At 44.2% G+C, this 18,886-nt stretch overlaps 1 protein-coding gene across 4 annotated transcripts in view; it reads right to left on the reverse strand.

Annotated features, from left to right (window-relative positions):
• Positions 1 to 18,886, reverse strand: part of CDON (cell adhesion associated, oncogene regulated) — a 156,010-nt gene that overhangs the window by 29,433 nt on the left and 107,691 nt on the right. For all 4 annotated transcript variants that reach the window (XM_056542128.1, XM_056542125.1, XM_056542126.1 and 1 more), the window contains 5 exons: positions 11,578 to 11,710; positions 9,443 to 9,718; positions 9,201 to 9,347; positions 7,546 to 7,689; positions 7,173 to 7,460 (listed from right to left, as the gene is read on the reverse strand). In XM_056542128.1, the coding sequence (XP_056398103.1) occupies positions 7,173 to 7,460; positions 7,546 to 7,689; positions 9,201 to 9,347; positions 9,443 to 9,718; positions 11,578 to 11,647 (925 nt within the window). In that variant the 5' untranslated portion in view covers positions 11,648 to 11,710. The remainder of the gene's footprint in view (positions 1 to 7,172; positions 7,461 to 7,545; positions 7,690 to 9,200; positions 9,348 to 9,442; positions 9,719 to 11,577; positions 11,711 to 18,886) is intronic.

The raw sequence follows: 18,886 nt of genomic DNA on the forward strand, positions 1-18,886 counted from the left end.
GGAGGGGGGGGGGGGGGGGGGGGGGGCTTAGCTGGCGGTAATTGATGCGATCAGGAGGAGGTATAAATCTCCGGCCTTTAGGAGCAGTCTCTACGTGATTAATGGCGGACTTTTTTTTTTTTTTTTTTTTTTTTTTTAACTCTGTGGACATAATGCCAACCAGGCCCTCCATGCGCCCCCCATCCATCACCAAGACACCTTGTCTAACATAATCGAGGGCTTGTTGTGGTGGCAACGGGAACGTGCCAGCAAGGATGTGTGTTTTCTGCTGCCAGCTGCGCCGGGTCCCTATGCCAAAGTAATGAGTGCGTCTATTACATAAGCCGGGAAATAAATCCAGATAATTGCAGAGTTCAGACCGCAACGTCAACGTAAAAAAAAAATAATAAATAAATAAATAAATATTATATAAAAAGCGGAAAAGCAGTTTCAAATTTTTTTAATTTATATATATATATATATATATATATATATATATATATATATCTACCGTATATATATATATATATATATATATATATATATATATGTATATATGGAACAGATCAAATAATCACATAGGAAATGAGACTCCACCATTGTAGCCTATAAGGTCGCGTGTGGCGGGTACGATTAAATTTACGGGAGGGGAGGGGTTAATGAATAGAAAAATTTAGTAATTAGCAGAAGGTGACATGTTATTAGGCTTCTTAAAGGGATTATCCAGGAAAAAAACTTTTTTTTAATATATCAACTGGCTCCAGAAAGTTAAAGAGATTTGTAAATTACTTCTATTTAAAAAAATATTAATCCTTTCAGTACTTATGAGCTGCTGAAGTTGAGTTGTTCTTTTCTGTCTAAGTGCTCTCTGATGACACGTGTCTCGGGAACTGTCCAGAGTAGAAGCAAATCCCCATAGCAAACCTCTTCTACTCTGTGCAGTTCCCGAGACAAGCAGAGATGTCAGCACAGAGCACTGTTGCCAGACTGAAAAGAACAACTCAACTTCAGCAGCTGATAATTATTGAAAGGATTAAGATTTTTTTTAATAGAAGTAATTTACATTAAAAGGGACATGTCACCAGGAGATCTGACGCATGAACCATACAGAGCAAGATGATTAGGGGGGCAGCATACAGCAGTGTTTTCCAAACTGTGTGTCTCCAGCTGTTGCAAAACTACAACTCCCAGCTGGGAGTTGTAGTTTTGCAACAGCTGGAGACACATTGTTGCGTAAATACAGTAATTAAACTAATAAATATTCGTACTGTTTATGTATAGTTGTGCACAGTCGGTAAACGTCCACAGTGCAGGGAGAAATAGTAAACAACTGATCGTTCACTCGTCTTCATGCAACTTTGTGAAGACTTGTCTTGTGAGGTTCTGACCATGTAGATCAGCGGTTCCCAACCTGGGGTAAGTGCACCTCAAGGAGTACTTAGAAGTTAACCAGTTGCCCATAGCAACCAATCAGATCGCTGCTTTCATTTTTAAAAAGGCCTGTGAAAAATGAAAGAAGCGATCTGATTGGTTGCTATGGGCAACTCAGCAACTTTTCCTCTGGACGGGTTTTGATAAATCTCCCCCAATTGTCTTGGTCTCTCACAGTTCTGGGCGTGGCAACGATCCGCACAATTACCGCCGCAGTACTCCTTTACAGACAGCGGCACCTGGTGGCCAGAGGGTCAAATGACACATGACCAGATAGATAGATCCTCTATACTACACCACACGGGTCAGATCCTCTATACTACACCGCACAGGAGAGATCCTCCATACTACACCACACAGGACAGATCCTCTATACTACACCACACAGGACAGATCCTCTATACTACACCACACAGGACAGATCCTCTATACTACACCACACAGGAGAGATCCTCTATACTACACCACACAGGACAGATCCTCTATACTACACCACACAGGACAGATCCTCTATACTACACCACACAGGAGAGATCCTCTATACTACACCGCACAGGAGAGATCCTCCATACTACACCACACAGGACAGATCCTCTATACTACACCACACAGGACAGATCCTCTATACTACACCACACAGGAGAGATCCTCTATACTACACCACACAGGAGAGATCCTCTATACTACATCACACAGGAGAGATCCTCTATACTACACCACACAGGAGAGATCCTCCATACTACACCACACAGGAGAGATCCTCCATACTACACCACACAGGAGAGATCCTCTATACTACACCACACAGGAGAGATCCTCTATACTACACCACACAGGAGAGATCCTCTATACTACACCACACAGGACAGATCCTCTATACTACACCACACAGGACAGATCCTCTATACTACACCACACAGGAGAGATCCTCTATACTACACCACACAGGAGAGATCCTCTATACTACACCACACAGGACACATCCTCTATACTACACCACACAGGACAGATCCTCTATACTACACCACACAGGACAGATCCTCCATACTACACCACACAGGAGAGATCCTCCATACTACACCACACAGGAGAGATCCTCCATACTACACCACACAGGAGAGATCCTCTATACTACACCACACAGGAGAGATCCTCTATACTACACCACACAGGAGAGATCCTCTATACTACATCACACAGGAGAGATCCTCCATACTACACCACACAGGAGAGATCCTCCATACTACACCACACAGGAGAGATCCTCTATACTACACCACACAGGACAGATCCTCTATACTACACCACACAGGAGAGATCCTCTATACTACACCACACAGGAGAGATCCTCTATACTACACCACACAGGAGAGATCCTCCATACTACACCACACAGGAGAGATCCTCTATACTACACCACACAGGACAGATCCTCTATACTACATCACACAGGAGAGATCCTCTATACTACATCACACAGGAGAGATCCTCTATACTACACCACACAGGACAGATCCTCTATATTACACCACACAGGAGAGATCCTCCATACTACACCACACAGGAGAGATCCTCCATACTACACCACACAGGACAGATCCTCTATACTACACCACACAGGACAGATCCTCTATACTACACCACACAGGAGAGATCCTCTATACTACACCACACAGGAGAGATCCTCTATACTACACCACACAGGAGAGATCCTCTATACTACACCACACAGGAGAGATCCTCTATACTACACCACACAGGAGAGATCCTCTATACTACACCACACAGGAGAGATCCTCTATACTACACCACACAGGAGAGATCCTCTATACTACACCACACAGGAGAGATCCTCTATACTACACCACACAGGAGAGATCCTCTATACTACACCACACAGGAGAGATCCTCTATACTACACCACACAGGAGAGATCCTCTATACTACACCACACAGGAGAGATCCTCTATATTACACCACACAGGAGAGATCCTCTATACTACACCACACAGGAGAGATCCTCTATACTACACCACACAGGAGAGATCCTCTATACTACACCACACAGGAGAGATCCTCTATACTACACCACACAGGAGAGATCCTCTATACTACACCACACCACACAGGAGAGATCCTCTATACTACACCACACAGGAGAGATCCTCTATACTACACCACACAGGAGAGATCCTCTATACTACACCACACAGGAGAGATCCTCTATACTACACCACACAGGAGAGATCCTCTATACTACATCACACAGGACACATCCTCTATACTACATCACACAGGAGAGATCCTCTATACTACACCACACAGGAGAGATCCTCTATACTACACCACACAGGAGAGATCCTCTATACTACACCACACAGGAGACATCCTCTATACTACACCACACAGGACAGATCCTCTATATTACACCACACAGGACAGATCCTCTATACTACACCACACAGGAGAGATCCTCTATACTACACCACACAGGAGAGATCCTCTATATTACACCACACAGGAGAGATCCTCTATACTACACCACACAGGAGAGATCCTCTATACTACACCACACAGGAGAGATCCTCTATACTACACCACACAGGAGAGATCCTCTATACTACACCACACAGGAGAGATCCTCTATACTACACCACACAGGAGAGATCCTCTATACTACACCACACAGGAGAGATCCTCTATACTACACCACACAGGAGAGATCCTCTATACTACACCACACAGGAGAGATCCTCTATACTACACCACACAGGAGAGATCCTCTATACTACACCACACAGGACAGATCCTCTATACTACACCACACAGGAGAGATCCTCTATACTACACCACACAGGAGAGATCCTCTATACTACACCACACAGGAGAGATCCTCTATACTACACCACACAGGAGAGATCCTCTATACTACACCACACAGGAGAGATCCTCTATACTACACCACACAGGAGAGATCCTCTATACTACACCGCACAGGACAGATCCTCTATAATACACCGCACAGGACAGATCCTCCATACTACACCGCACAGGAGAGAACCTCCATACTACACCACACAGGAGAGATCCTCCATACTACACCACACAGGAGAGATCCTCCATACTACACCACACAGGAGAGATCCTCCATACTACACCACACAGGAGAGATCCTCCATACTACACCACACAGGAGAGATCCTCTATACTACACCACACAGGAGAGAGCCTCCATACTACACCACACAGGAGAGATCCTCCATACTACACCACACAGGAGAGATCCTCCATACTACACCACACAGGAGAGATCCTCCATACTACACCACACAGGAGAGATCCTCCATACTACACCACACAGGAGAGATCCTCTATACTACACCACACAGGAGAGATCCTCTATACTACACCACACAGGAGAGATCCTCTATACTACACCACACAGGAGAGATCCTCTATACTACACCACACAGGAGAGATCCTCTATACTACACCACACAGGAGAGATCCTCTATACTACACCACACAGGAGAGATCCTCTATACTACACCACACAGGAGAGATCCTCTATACTACACCACACAGGAGAGATCCTCTATACTACACCACACAGGAGAGATCCTCTATACTACACCACACAGGAGAGATCCTCTATACTACACCACACAGGAGAGATCCTCTATACTACACCACACAGGAGAGATCCTCTATACTACACCACACAGGAGAGATCCTCCATACTACACCACACAGGAGAGAACCTCCATACTACACCACACAGGAGAGATCCTCCATACTACACCACACAGGAGAGATCCTCCATACTACACCACACAGGAGAGATCCTCCATACTACACCACACAGGAGAGATCCTCTATACTACACCACACAGGAGAGATCCTCCATACTACACCACACAGGAGAGATCCTCCATACTACACCACACAGGAGAGATCCTCCATACTACACCACACAGGAGAGATCCTCCATACTACACCACACAGGAGAGATCCTCCATACTACACCACACAGGAGAGATCCTCTATACTACACCACACAGGAGAGATCCTCTATACTACACCACACAGGAGAGATCCTCTATACTACACCACACAGGAGAGATCCTCTATACTACACCACACAGGAGAGATCCTCTATACTACACCACACAGGAGAGATCCTCTATACTACACCACACAGGAGAGATCCTCTATACTACACCACACAGGAGAGATCCTCTATACTACACCACACAGGAGAGATCCTCTATACTACACCACACAGGAGAGATCCTCTATACTACACCACACAGGAGAGATCCTCTATACTACACCACACAGGAGAGATCCTGTATACTACACCACACAGGAGAGATCCTCTATACTACACCACACAGGAGAGATCCTCTATACTACACCACACAGGAGAGATCCTCTATACTACACCACACAGGAGAGATCCTCTATACTACCTCACACAGGAGAGATCCTCTATACTACACCACACAGGAGAGATCCTCTATACTACACCACACAGGAGAGATCCTCTATACTACACCACACAGGAGAGATCCTCTATACTACACCACACAGGAGAGATCCTCTATACTACACCACACAGGAGAGATCCTCTATACTACACCACACAGGAGAGATCCTCTATACTACACCACACAGGAGAGATCCTCTATACTACACCACACAGGAGAGATCCTCTATACTACACCACACAGGAGAGATCCTCTATACTACACCACACAGGAGAGATCCTCTATACTACACCACACAGGAGAGATCCTCTATACTACACCACACAGGAGAGATCCTCTATACTACACCACACAGGAGAGATCCTCTATACTACACCACACAGGAGAGATCCTCTATACTACACCACACAGGAGAGAACCTCCATACTACACCACACAGGAGAGATCCTCTATACTACACCACACAGGACACATCCTCTATACTACACCACACAGGACAGATCCTCTATACTACACCACACAGGAGAGATCCTCTATACTACACCACACAGGAGAGATCCTCTATACTACACCACACAGGAGAGATCCTCTATACTACACCACACAGGAGAGAACCTCCATACTACACCACACAGGAGAGATTCTCCATACTACACCACACAGGAGAGATCCTCTATACTACACCACACAGGAGAGATCCTCTATACTACACCACACAGGAGAGATCCTCTATACTACACCACACAGGAGAGAACCTCCATACTACACCACACAGGAGAGATCCTCCATACTACACCACACAGGAGAGATCCTCCATACTACACCACACAGGAGAGATCCTCCATACTACACCACACAGGAGAGATCCTCCATACTACACCACACAGGAGAGATCCTCCATACTACACCACACAGGAGAGATCCTCTATACTACACCACACAGGAGAGATCCTCTATACTACACCACACAGGAGAGATCCTCTATACTACACCACACAGGAGAGATCCTCTATACTACACCACACAGGAGAGATCCTCTATACTACACCACACAGGAGAGATCCTCTATACTACACCACACAGGACAGATCCTCTATACTACACCACACAGGAGAGATCCTCTATACTACACCACACAGGAGAGATCCTCTATACTACATTACACCAGGAGAGCTGACAGGTCATCTATACTACACCCCATATTGCCTTGTATACCAACAATATACTAACATATGCCATATAACACAAGATATTTGGAGTTCTGGTACTCACCTATTACTGTGACTGTATAATTGACAAGAATGATTTCCAGAGGTCCATGTCCCAGCTGACAGGAGTAGTTACCCCCATCCATGGCTTCCACATCTTCAATCACTAGATGGGTGTACCACAGCTTCCTCTGTCCATCTGCCATAACATCACGTCCATCTTTATGCCAGTGAACAAGGGAATCGTCCAGTCCGCCACCCGCACATTCCAGAGTCACCGAGTCGTGACGGTGTATGGACAACTTATGTGTGATGACCGGTTGTACGACACCAACTTCATCATGAGACTGACCTGGTCAGAATTAAAAATAGAGGTAATTGAAGGGCTTGTCCACACGAGTGAGGGGTCCGTCCACCCACCAGTGTATGCTACTCACCACTAATAGACAGCTTATAGACTGAGGAGCTGATTTTCTTCTCATGAGTCATTGGATTATAGGCTGCACATCTATAGGGTCCTCGGTCCTCCAAGGAAACATTTAAAATTTGCAAATTTCCTGAGGGTAATATCAGGTACTTATCTAAAAAAACAAAAATAAGAATGATAAGATAGATATATCTATTTCCCTCCATCAGGATGCAACACATGCTGGATACTTGTAATTCCTCCCAGCCTGAATATTCCAGTACTTAATGGGCTGTTAGGTCAGTCGGAAATTCCACTTTAAAGGGGCATATATGCCATATAAGCATTAGGGCTGCACCATTTAGGGAAACTGTGCGATTATAGAGGTAAATATTGCAATATGCGATTGTGATATAATAAACGGTGCAATCCCCCATTTTCATGTCCAATCTCCCCCATTTCATTTCTATCCCCAGATTTCATGTCGATCCCCCCCCCCCTGTTTCATGTCTATTTGCATTTCACATCCCCCCCACAATTCCATTTCTATCCCTGTATGTCACGTCAACACCCCCATGTCAGGTCCACAGCCCCGTTAATGTTGAGCCAGGTCGAGGGGGAAACATTTTAAAAAAACTGATTCTTACCTAGCCCCGTCCCCCGCAGGTCTGCCGCAGATCACCCACGCCCCTATTAATAATTAGGACAAGGTCTCCCAACCAGGGTGACTCCAGCTGTTGGCTTTCCAGGCATGCTGGGAGTTGTAGTTTTGCAACAGCTATAGGCACCCTGGTTGGGAAACCCTGACTTGCATTTGAATTTCGGCTACAGACCAGCCCCAGATCCTGCGTGCGCACGTGATATGATGCCGCGCTGCTGCTGCAAGTAATCGCAAATGGGGGATAGAAATAAGAGGGTGGGGGGGGGGAGCGCATATCAACATATTGCCATATATCGTGCAGCCCTAATAGGTCTCCCATAAAGACATCCCAGCTGTTGCAAAACTCCCATCATGCCCAAACAGTCTTCTGTGCATTATTTTCCCAAATTGGAGGGTCATAGAATAATCAACCCATTAAAAAACAGGCAGGGATTTCTTCTGCTGTAGCTTTGAGATCCATTATTGTAACACTCCGGGTAAGGTGGGGTATACTCTGTTGAGGTGTAATTGTATGGGCCAGTACCAGCAGGGGGCCCTATATATATTTGTGTATTTGTGTGGACAGATGGGCCACCGTTTAAAGGGGCCAGAAAGTTAAACAGATTTCTAAATTACTTCTATTTAAAAATCTTAACCTTTCCAGTACTTATCAGCTGCTGTATGTGCCAGAGGAAGTTATTTTCAAACTTCCTTTGTCTGACCACAGTGCTCTCTGCTGACACCTTTGTCCATTTTAGGAACTGTCCAGAGTAGGAGCAAATCCCAATAGCAAACCTCTCCTGCTCTGGACAGCTCCTAAATTGAACAGAGGTGTCAGCAGAGAGCACTGTGGTCAGACAGAAAGGAAATTCAAAAAGAAAAGAACTTCCAGTGAAGCATACAGCAGCTGATAAGTACTGGAAGGATTAAGATTTTTAAATAAAAGTAATTTACAAATCTGTTTAACTTTCTGGCACCAGTTGATTTAAAAAAAAAAAAAATGTTTTCCACCAGAGTACCCCTTTACGTGTCCTATAGTCACCCACCTGTTGAGTGGTCCAACCATTTCCCTTTGACTTTATAATGGATCTGAGCAGGAGGGACACTATGGGGAGCGCTGCAGTTCAGGATCACACTGCTCCCTTCTTCAGCCATTATTGTGACTTTTGAGGAGTTTGTAAACTCTTCCAAATCTGTAAAGCAAAAAGAGATATTGTCATATTCCAGAGTGTGGGCCTGGCCCCCCATATAAGATCTCATCACCGTATCTATTCCCCTCCGTACTCACATGCCATAGACACAGCAGCAGGAGCACTTATTATAGACCCAGCGCTGGATTCCATCATGCACTGATACTGCCCAACGTGCTGGGGAGCAAGAGCTGGTATGGTCAGGTGCCCAGTATGTACGTCCACATCATGACTTTGTCTTCTATCCAACAACTCTCCATTAAATAACCATGAGATCTGCGCCCGGGGTGACTCCGCAGAACATAACAATGTCACCTTTCCCCCCGGCTTCTGGACAGTAGAAAGGGGCTCAGATAGAAAGCGAGGCGTCACATCTAGAGGTAAGAAACATAATAGATTTGTATTAAAATTATAAAACGGTGGGGGCATATGTGGTTATTTCATTTAAGTGTGACCTTATATTGGCAGTGACTACCTGATAAAAAGATGAAAGGATAACTTATCCTGTACTGATCCTGAGTTATATCCTATATTATACTCCAGAGCTGTACTCACTATTCTGCTGGTGAGGTCACTGTGTACATACATTACATTACTTATCCTGTACTGATCCTGAGTTATATCCTATATTATACTCCAGAGCTGTACTCACTATTCTGCTGGTGAGGTCACTGTGTACATACATTACATTACTTATCCTGTACTGATCCTGAGTTATATCCTATATTATACTCCAGAGCTGCACTCACTATTCTGCTGGTGAGGTCACTGTGTACATACATTACATTACTTATCCTGTACTGATCCTGAGTTATATCCTGTATTATACTCCAGAGCTGCACTCACTATTCTGCTGGTGAGGTCACTGTGTACATACATTACATTACTTATCCTGTACTGATCCTGAGTTATATCCTGTATTATACTCCAGAGCTGTACTCCTTATTCTGCTGGTGAGGACACTGTGTACATACATTACATTACTTATCCTGTACTGATCCTGAGTTATATCCTGTATTATACTCCAGAGCTGTACTCACTATTCTGCTGGTGAGGTCACTGTGTACATATATTACATTACTTATCCTGTACTGATCCTGAGTTATATCCTGTATTATACTCCAGAGCTGTACTCACTATTCTGCTGGTGGGGTCACTGTGTACATACATTACATTACTTATCTTGTACTGATCCTGAGTTATATCCTGTATTATACTCCAGAGATGTACTCACTATTCTGCTGGTGAGGTCACTGTGTACATACATTACATTACTTATCCTGTACTGATCCTGAGTTATATCCTGTATTATACTCCAGAGCTGTACTCACTATTCTGCTGGTGAGGTCACTGTGTACATACATTACATTACTTATCCTGTACTGATCCTGAGTTATATCCTGTATTATACTCCAGAGCTGTACTCACTATTCTGCTGGTGAGGTCACTGTGTACATACATTACATTACTTATCCTGTACTGATCCTGAGTTATATCCTGTATTATACTCCAGAGCTGTACTCACTATTCTGCTGGCGGAGTCACTGTGTACATACATTACATTACTTATCCTGTACTGATCCTGAGTTATATCCTTTATTATACTCCAGAGCTGTACTCACTATTCTGCTGGTGAGATCACTGTGTACATACATTACATTACTTATCCTGTACTGATCCTGAGTTATATCCTGTATTACACTCCAGAGCTGCACTCACTATTCTGCGGGTGGGGTCACTGTGTACATACATTACATTACTTATCCTGTACTGATCCTGAGTTATATCCTGTATTATACTCCAGAGCTGCACTCACTATTCTGCTGGTGAGGTCACTGTGTACATACATTACATTACTTATCCTGTACTGATCCTGAGTTATATCCTGTATCATACTCCAGAGCTGTACTCACTATTCTGCTGGTGGGGTCACTGTGTACATACATTACATTACTTATTCTGTACTGATCCTGAGTTATATCCTGTATCATACTCCAGAGCTGTACTCACTATTCTGCTGGTGAGGTCACTGTGTACATACATTACATTACTTATCCTGTACTGATCCTGAGTTATATCATGTATTATACTCCAGAGCTGCGCTCACTATTCTGCTGGTGGGTAACAATTCTTTCAAATGAAATTGAATTTTTAAGATGGGATTCTGTAACTATACAGTGTCTACTCCCATCATTATTATTCAAATAAATAAAACATAGGTCTATTCCTGTACCTGAATTGGCCCTTGTGAAGAGCAGGAAAAGAGAGAGACAAAGCAGAGGATGCCACGGTCCGGGATGCATAGCGCCGGGTCACACCGATGCACAGTGCAAATGTCCAGGAGAGCAGGGAGAAACCAGAACAGTCTGCAAGAGAGGGGAAAAAAGATTAGAATGGGCCCCTTCTGCTGCTGGGTCACAACCATAACCTAACTACATATCTGACAATTGGGGACCAGAGGATTTGGGTTATTCCCCACCATCCTTCTTTAATAACCGTGTGGAGAGAGGATGCAGGCACCACTTCAAAATAGGATTTCGCCAACCTGGACTGAGCCCGGAAACCCCACAAAAAGTTTCACCATCAAGCTTCATCAAGAAAAACCCACTTATCCAATAGCATGCAATAATACCCCACTAATCTGAGCGGCACTTAAGGATGAGACATCAGAACGCATTGATCAGCTTCACAATAAAAAACACCACATAGAATGATTGGTACTACACAACGACATCCCACAGAATCCTATACTACACAACGACATCCCACAGAATCCTATACTACACAACGACACCCCACAGAATCCTATACTACACAACGACATCCCACAGAATCCTATACTACACAACGACATCCCACAGAATCCTATACTACACAACGACATCCCACAGAATCCTATACTACACAACGACATCCCACAGAATCCTATACTACACAACAACATCCCACAGAATCCTATACTACACAACGACACCCCACAGACGACACCCCACAGAATCCTGTATTATACAAACACCCCACAGAATCCTGTACAACACATAGGTGTAGTATCCCTGTACTGTGACATCACTGTGTATTATCCCTGTACTGTGACATCACTGTGTGTATTATCCCTGTACTGTGACATCACTGTGTATATTATCCCTGTACTGTGACATCACTGTGTGTATTATCCCTGTACTGTGACATCACTGTGTGTATTATCCCTGTACTGTGACATCGCTGTGTGTATTATCCCTGTACTGTGACATCGCTGTGTGTATTATCCCTGTACTGTGACATCGCTGTGTGTATTATCCCTGTACTGTGACATCGCTGTGTGTATTATCCCTGTACTGTGACATCGCTGTGTGTATTATCCCTGTACTGTGACATTGCTGTGTGTATTATCCCTGTACTGTGACATCACTGTGTATATTATCCCTGTACTGTGACATCACTGTGTGTATTATCCCTTTACTGTGACATCACTGTGTGTATTATTCCTGTACTGTGACATCACTGTGTATTATTCCTGTACTGTGACATCACTGTGTGTATTATTCCTGTACTGTGACATCATTGTGTGTATTATCCCTGTACTGTGACATCACTGTGTGTATTATTCCTGTACTGTGACATCACTGTGTGTATTATCCCTGTACTGTGACATCACTGTGTGTATTATCCCTGTACTGTGACATCACTGTGTGTATTATCCCTGTATTAAATTTTATTAGGTATCACATAAAGATTGAGGAAGTCACAAACGGTGACGGAACGCGTGGGGCTTAGGGGTCCCGTCCCGCCATTTACTATTTCGGCTCCTTTGTTCTGTGGTTGCTATGCACTGGTGATATGAATTTATATATTTTCTCTTTGCACATTGTGTATTTCATTTCATTTGGTGTTAAGATTATTTGATTTGGTGACAAGATTAATGTTGTATGTGTATCATCTTATCACCACTACCTGAGCCATTATATTGTACTACAGAGGGACGGGACTTTGGTGAGAAGGGGGTTCATGGCCCCTCTCCCATGTTGTAGAGGTTGCTCGATTGAGAGCTTTTTAAGTGATTTTAGCCCTTTTTGTCTTTTTTGCAATCTTTATGTGATACCTAATAAAATTTGTTATTTATATGAATATTGATCTTGTGGTGTGCACTCTTTACAGTAATCCTTACCCTTGTATAGCAAGTTTTTTGCTTACTGAGCAGTAGCACCCATTGTATGATTTGGTGAGCCCCCCTCTTTTTGTACTAATTACTTATCCCTGTATTGTGACATCACTGTGTGTATTATCCCTGTACTGTGACATCACTGTGTATTATCCCTGTACTGTGACATCACTGTGTGTATTATCCCTGTACTGTGACATCACTGTGTATTATCCCTGTACTGTGACATCACTGTGTATATTATCCCTGTACTGTGACATCACTGTGTGTATTATTCCTGTACTGTGACATCACTGTGTGTATTATTCCTGTACTGTGACATCACTGTGTGTATTATCCCTGTACTGTGACATTGCTGTGTGCATTAGGTTTGGGCCTCATGGTTACTTCTTACTCACTTGGGAAACCCCTTATAGCCTCCGGTATTACACCCAGAATAAATGGACGGATGTGACCCTCGGTGGCTGGGATTACGTTGTTGTCATTCCAGGAGGAGCAGCTGGTTGGGGGTTTATTTTACATTCTCTTGGTTCAAGGGCAGGAGCGCAAAATAAAACCACCACAACAAGCTAACACTTTACCCGCTAGGAAGGAGTATATACTGTGCATTTTATCTGTCACACATACATACTGATATCTATATTCGCTGTTACTGTAGAATTGTTCTGCAACTTTCAAATATAGTTTGTCTCAAGATGTTGTACGTCAGTGAATAGGAACATTTTAATTTACTATCTCAGTGTTTCCCAACCAGCGTGCCTCCAGCTGTTGCAAAACTACAACTCCCAGCAGGCCCGGACAGCCGTTGGCTGTCCGGGCCTGCTGGGAGTTGTCGTTTTGCAACAGCTGGAGGCACGCTGGTTGGGAAACACTAATCAATCTATTTCATCAGACACCCGCAATATCAATGTTGTGATCCATCTGTAGACAGATCATCAGGAATCTGCGGTCGGTCAGCGCCCATTTGCTGCTCCCAGCTGTGCAGATGGCAGCAGAAGGTTCCCGTCATCCACAAATGTTGTCACAAGGACAACAGCAAAGGCAAGACACAAGGTCTCACGAGGGGGTGGGGTACGACAATATATCGGCGTTTTACTATTGGAAAAATGTAGAGTGTGCTAAAGCATTATATAAAACTTTGCAAAACTACAACTCCCATTATGCTACAATAGCCTATATGTTTTTTCTCAGCAGTGTTCCCCAACCTGGAGCCCTCCAGCTGTTGCAAAACTACAAAGTCATTCATGATGGGAGTTGTAGTTCTAGTACAGGGAGGTATTACATGTCCTCTACTACTCTTTACCTGTATTACTGAAGTGCATGCACTGACTGGTGCCTGGTAGCGCCCGCTACAGTACAGGGAGGTACTACATGTTCTGTACTCTTTACCTGCATTACTGAAGTGTATGCACTGACTGGTGTCTGGTAGCGCCCGCTACAGTACAGGGAGGTATTACATGTTCTGTACTCTTTACCTGCATTACTGAAGTGTATGCACTGACTGGTGTCTGGTAGCGCCCCCTACAGTACAGGAAGGTATTACATGTTCTGTACTCTTTACCTGTATTACTGAAGTGCATGCACTGACTGCTGTCTGGTAGCGCCCCCTACAGTACAGGGAGGTATTACATGTTCTGTACTCTTTACCTGTACCAGGGTTAGCTGCTCCTTTGGACACCAGGTGAGGGCGGCTCCATTACTTATTTAGGACACTGTGTACTATACAGGACCCTGAAGAAGCTCCTGTCCTCTACATAGACAGTGATTACAGCTCCCAGCAGATCTTTCTTACTTTTATATGGAAGGACCACTGTGTAATATATATATATATGAGAGAGAAATATATAAAACTATATAAAATCCATGATGGGATGAATGCCGTGCCCACACCTACATAAATATCTTAATTTCAGGCTGGCTTTTTCATACAGAACACGTGGTGGAGGGCAGACTATTTCCCGGCTTGATCTTTATTCAGATTATCCGACAGTCCGCGGGGAATAAATTGGATGTGGAGGTCGCGTATCCCGGCTGAACCCCTCTTCCCGGCCTCCTGAGTGTTTTACCTTTGTGAAGGTAGCGGAGCTGACAGGTTTCCTACAGAGAGAATAAACTGACACATTCCTTAGGCCGGGGGCTCCTTAGTGACTGAAGAAAGGCTTTTATCCTTCGGCCGTCTTCACGCTGTTCCCTTGGCTGAGATTTCGAGTCGATTTTAAAAGTATCCCACAGGGTCCTCATTGCTTCCCCTGAGAGAGCCCATTCTCTTCACACGCCAACGTATGAGCAAAAGACGACGGCTTCCAAATGTCCATTATGGGCCGAGACCATGCGGCAGCCGTAATACCCCAGGCAGTGGTCTCCAACCTGCGGCTCTCCAGCTGCTGCGAAACTGCAACCCCCAGCATGTCGTGTCCTACTGCTCTCAAGAGGCCCGAGACGTCACCGACCTCTATTATGGAGGACATTCAGACCACTAAAGCCAGACCTATGTTTGGAAAGGATCAGCATACAGTGTTCTCCAACCATTGGGTCTGTAATTGTTCCAAAACTAAACTCTATGTATGAACTGAGGCTGAGATTCCACTTTGCTTTTTTTTTTGTTTTTTTGGGGGGTAATTGCCACAAAGAATCCATTACTCAGTGTTTCCCAACCAAGGTGCCTCCAGCTGTTGCAAAACTACAACTCCTTCATGCCCGGACAGCCAAAGGCTGTCCGGGCATGAGGGAGTTGTAGTTTTGCAACAGCTGGAGGCACCCTGGTTGGGAAACACTACATTAGGCTGGGTTCAAACCAAGTTTTTGCAATACAGTTCCCGTATCAGGTTTTTAATTAAAAAAACAAACGGATTCCTCAAAAACTGTATGAAAACGTGCATACAAATTTTAATCTGTATATACGATTTGAAGAATGATGTCTGGTTGCATCAGTTTTTTTTTAAGATAAAAAAAAGTATACGTTTTTAACTTTTCATTCCATTATGAATAAAGTTTCACTTGTTTGATTGAAATTCCAAGAAAAAAAACAGTGCAAAGTTAAAAACCGGATGGTGAAAACCGGATGGAACCGTATACACATACAGTTCTGTACAGTTCCCATTGACTCCCATGTTAAAAAAAGTATACGTTTTAATACGTTTTTTTACCCGGACCAAAAACAGTGGTAGGCTACGGATTTGGGTACAGGAAAAAAACTGCCAAAACCGTACAAGACGCAAAACGGACAAATCGGATGCATCTTTTGACATAAAGTTTTCAATGGAGAGTCAATGCATACGGTTTTCAATACGGTTCCGTACGGTTTTCTAATTGAAAACACATACTGGAACTGTACTGCAAAAAAGTGGTGTGAACCCAGCCTTAGTCACTGAATGGCGCTTTTTGGGGCCAAAAATGCTGAGTAAAGAACATCAGACCGACTTGGCTTTTTTCATTTCGCTGTTTTTTTCACCCTTTCGTGGTGTTTTTTACTAGGTTTCCAATCGCAATTGTAGCATGCAGATTTTTTCCTCCCATGGTCTCCCACCTCCATGCTACCATGCTTACTGTACGGCATTTCTTGGGCGCCAAAACCGCTGCAGCCAGATGTTTGCTGGGAGTCAATAGAGAAGTATGAAGCGCCAAACCAACATGGCATTTTTTCCAAAACTAAACCATGCTGAGGGTATGAATCTGGAAATCTTGGCGTTTTTTTTCCTTCCATGAACTTTCATGGGGATGTCAAATTGGCTGTCTAAATATTTAAGCAGAAGAAGGAAAAATGTGGCAGACTCCAAATATACAGAAGATCACAGGATCGGCTTCTCTGCAAACACCTGTTAAAGGAACCCAACTAATGCCCCACAATACATTTAGGGTAACACTGCCACCGTTTTTGCATTGTTTACATGTAATCCTTCATATGGCATAAAAGCAAATCAGGCTTTGTTATTCTATCCATGCACTCCTCCTGAAAGCGTACCTGTCAGATCCCCCACCAACACCCCCCCCCACACAAAAGAAAAAAACTGTTCTATGTTGCTCAGTACCTCATCCTGATCATGTACATCTATTTTTTATGTGTCTACGACCTATTTTTCTCTCAAAATTACCTTTATTTACTTACGACCATTGCTCAGTGAGGTTTCTGTTCATGCAGAGGCATGGGGCGTGTCCTCTCTTCTCCTCACTGTGATGACTCCTCCCCCCTCCCTCACTCTGCTCTGACTCACAGAGGGCCCCGGACCTGCCTGTAACCCTGTCAATCACTCATGGTCTCCATGACATGTCGATGACCACTGGACACTGCAGGACTGGTATGTATCCTAGGCAGGGACCACTAGTGGCCAGTTTTTTGACTGGATTTTCTGAAGAAAAGCAATTGCAAAACATATTGTTTTTGCATGCTTTATAACAGATCAAAAGTTATTGTATCTTCCAGTGCCCATTGAAATAAACTGTGCTTCTGTGGGGACCCTTCTCCACCCACAATAAATGTCCGTTCACACAGATGGATTGCCCGTGGAATGTCCGCAGTGTATTTGTTGCAGAAAATCCGTAGCGCATTTTGTTACCATTGACTTTAATGGGTCCGAAGGAAAATCTGCAAATCTGCCTCTACTGTGGATTTTCTGCTGACCCATTGAAGGCAAAGGTAGCAAAATCTGCAGCGGATTTTCCGCAGCAAATATGCTCTGGAAATTCTGCAGGTAATCCACCTGTGTGAACATACCCTAAGGCTGGATTCACAGCTGCATTAAGGGTTTTGTTGGGGTGCCTCCAAGATTCTGTCAAAAATGTTTGGCAAAATCTTGCACCATGCTGGAAACATCATAGGCCCCTATAGGGTCTGTCGGGGAGCATTCATTGCCGGCATGTAAGGTATTGGTCGCCATCATTGTTCTGCACCAATGATGGACCAGAATAACGGGTGCAAAACTCGGGTGTGAACCCAGCCTTACTCTTAGTTTGACACTTCTGTTCTGAAACATACTCTGTACTGTTGTGGGGACCTCTACACAATATAAGGCTAGGGCTGCGTGGCGATTTCTGGTCACGTGACCAAAAATCGCCATGTCGCATGCATTGTGACTTGGCAAGTGAATAGGGTTGGGCCACAATCCACAAGTGACCGCAACAATGGCCCCACAATCGTAAAAACCCCATCTCAGAGCTACTTGTGGATTGCAACGTGACCCCATTCACATACACCACATCTCCGAGCAACCGCGGCAGCACAATATGGCGATTATTGGTTGCGTGACCAGAAATGACCATGTACCCGCAGCTTTAATCACAGCATACAAGATCAGCACACTTATTTCCTAAAATACTCTGTGCCGCTGCTGGCACCCTTCTTCATCAAATATATCATCTCATTTTGTGACATCCCATGACGTAGGCA

The sequence above is a fragment of the Hyla sarda genome, chromosome 10 (genome assembly GCF_029499605.1).
Source record: "Hyla sarda isolate aHylSar1 chromosome 10, aHylSar1.hap1, whole genome shotgun sequence".
In the NCBI taxonomy this organism is placed as follows: Eukaryota; Metazoa; Chordata; class Amphibia; order Anura; family Hylidae; genus Hyla; species Hyla sarda.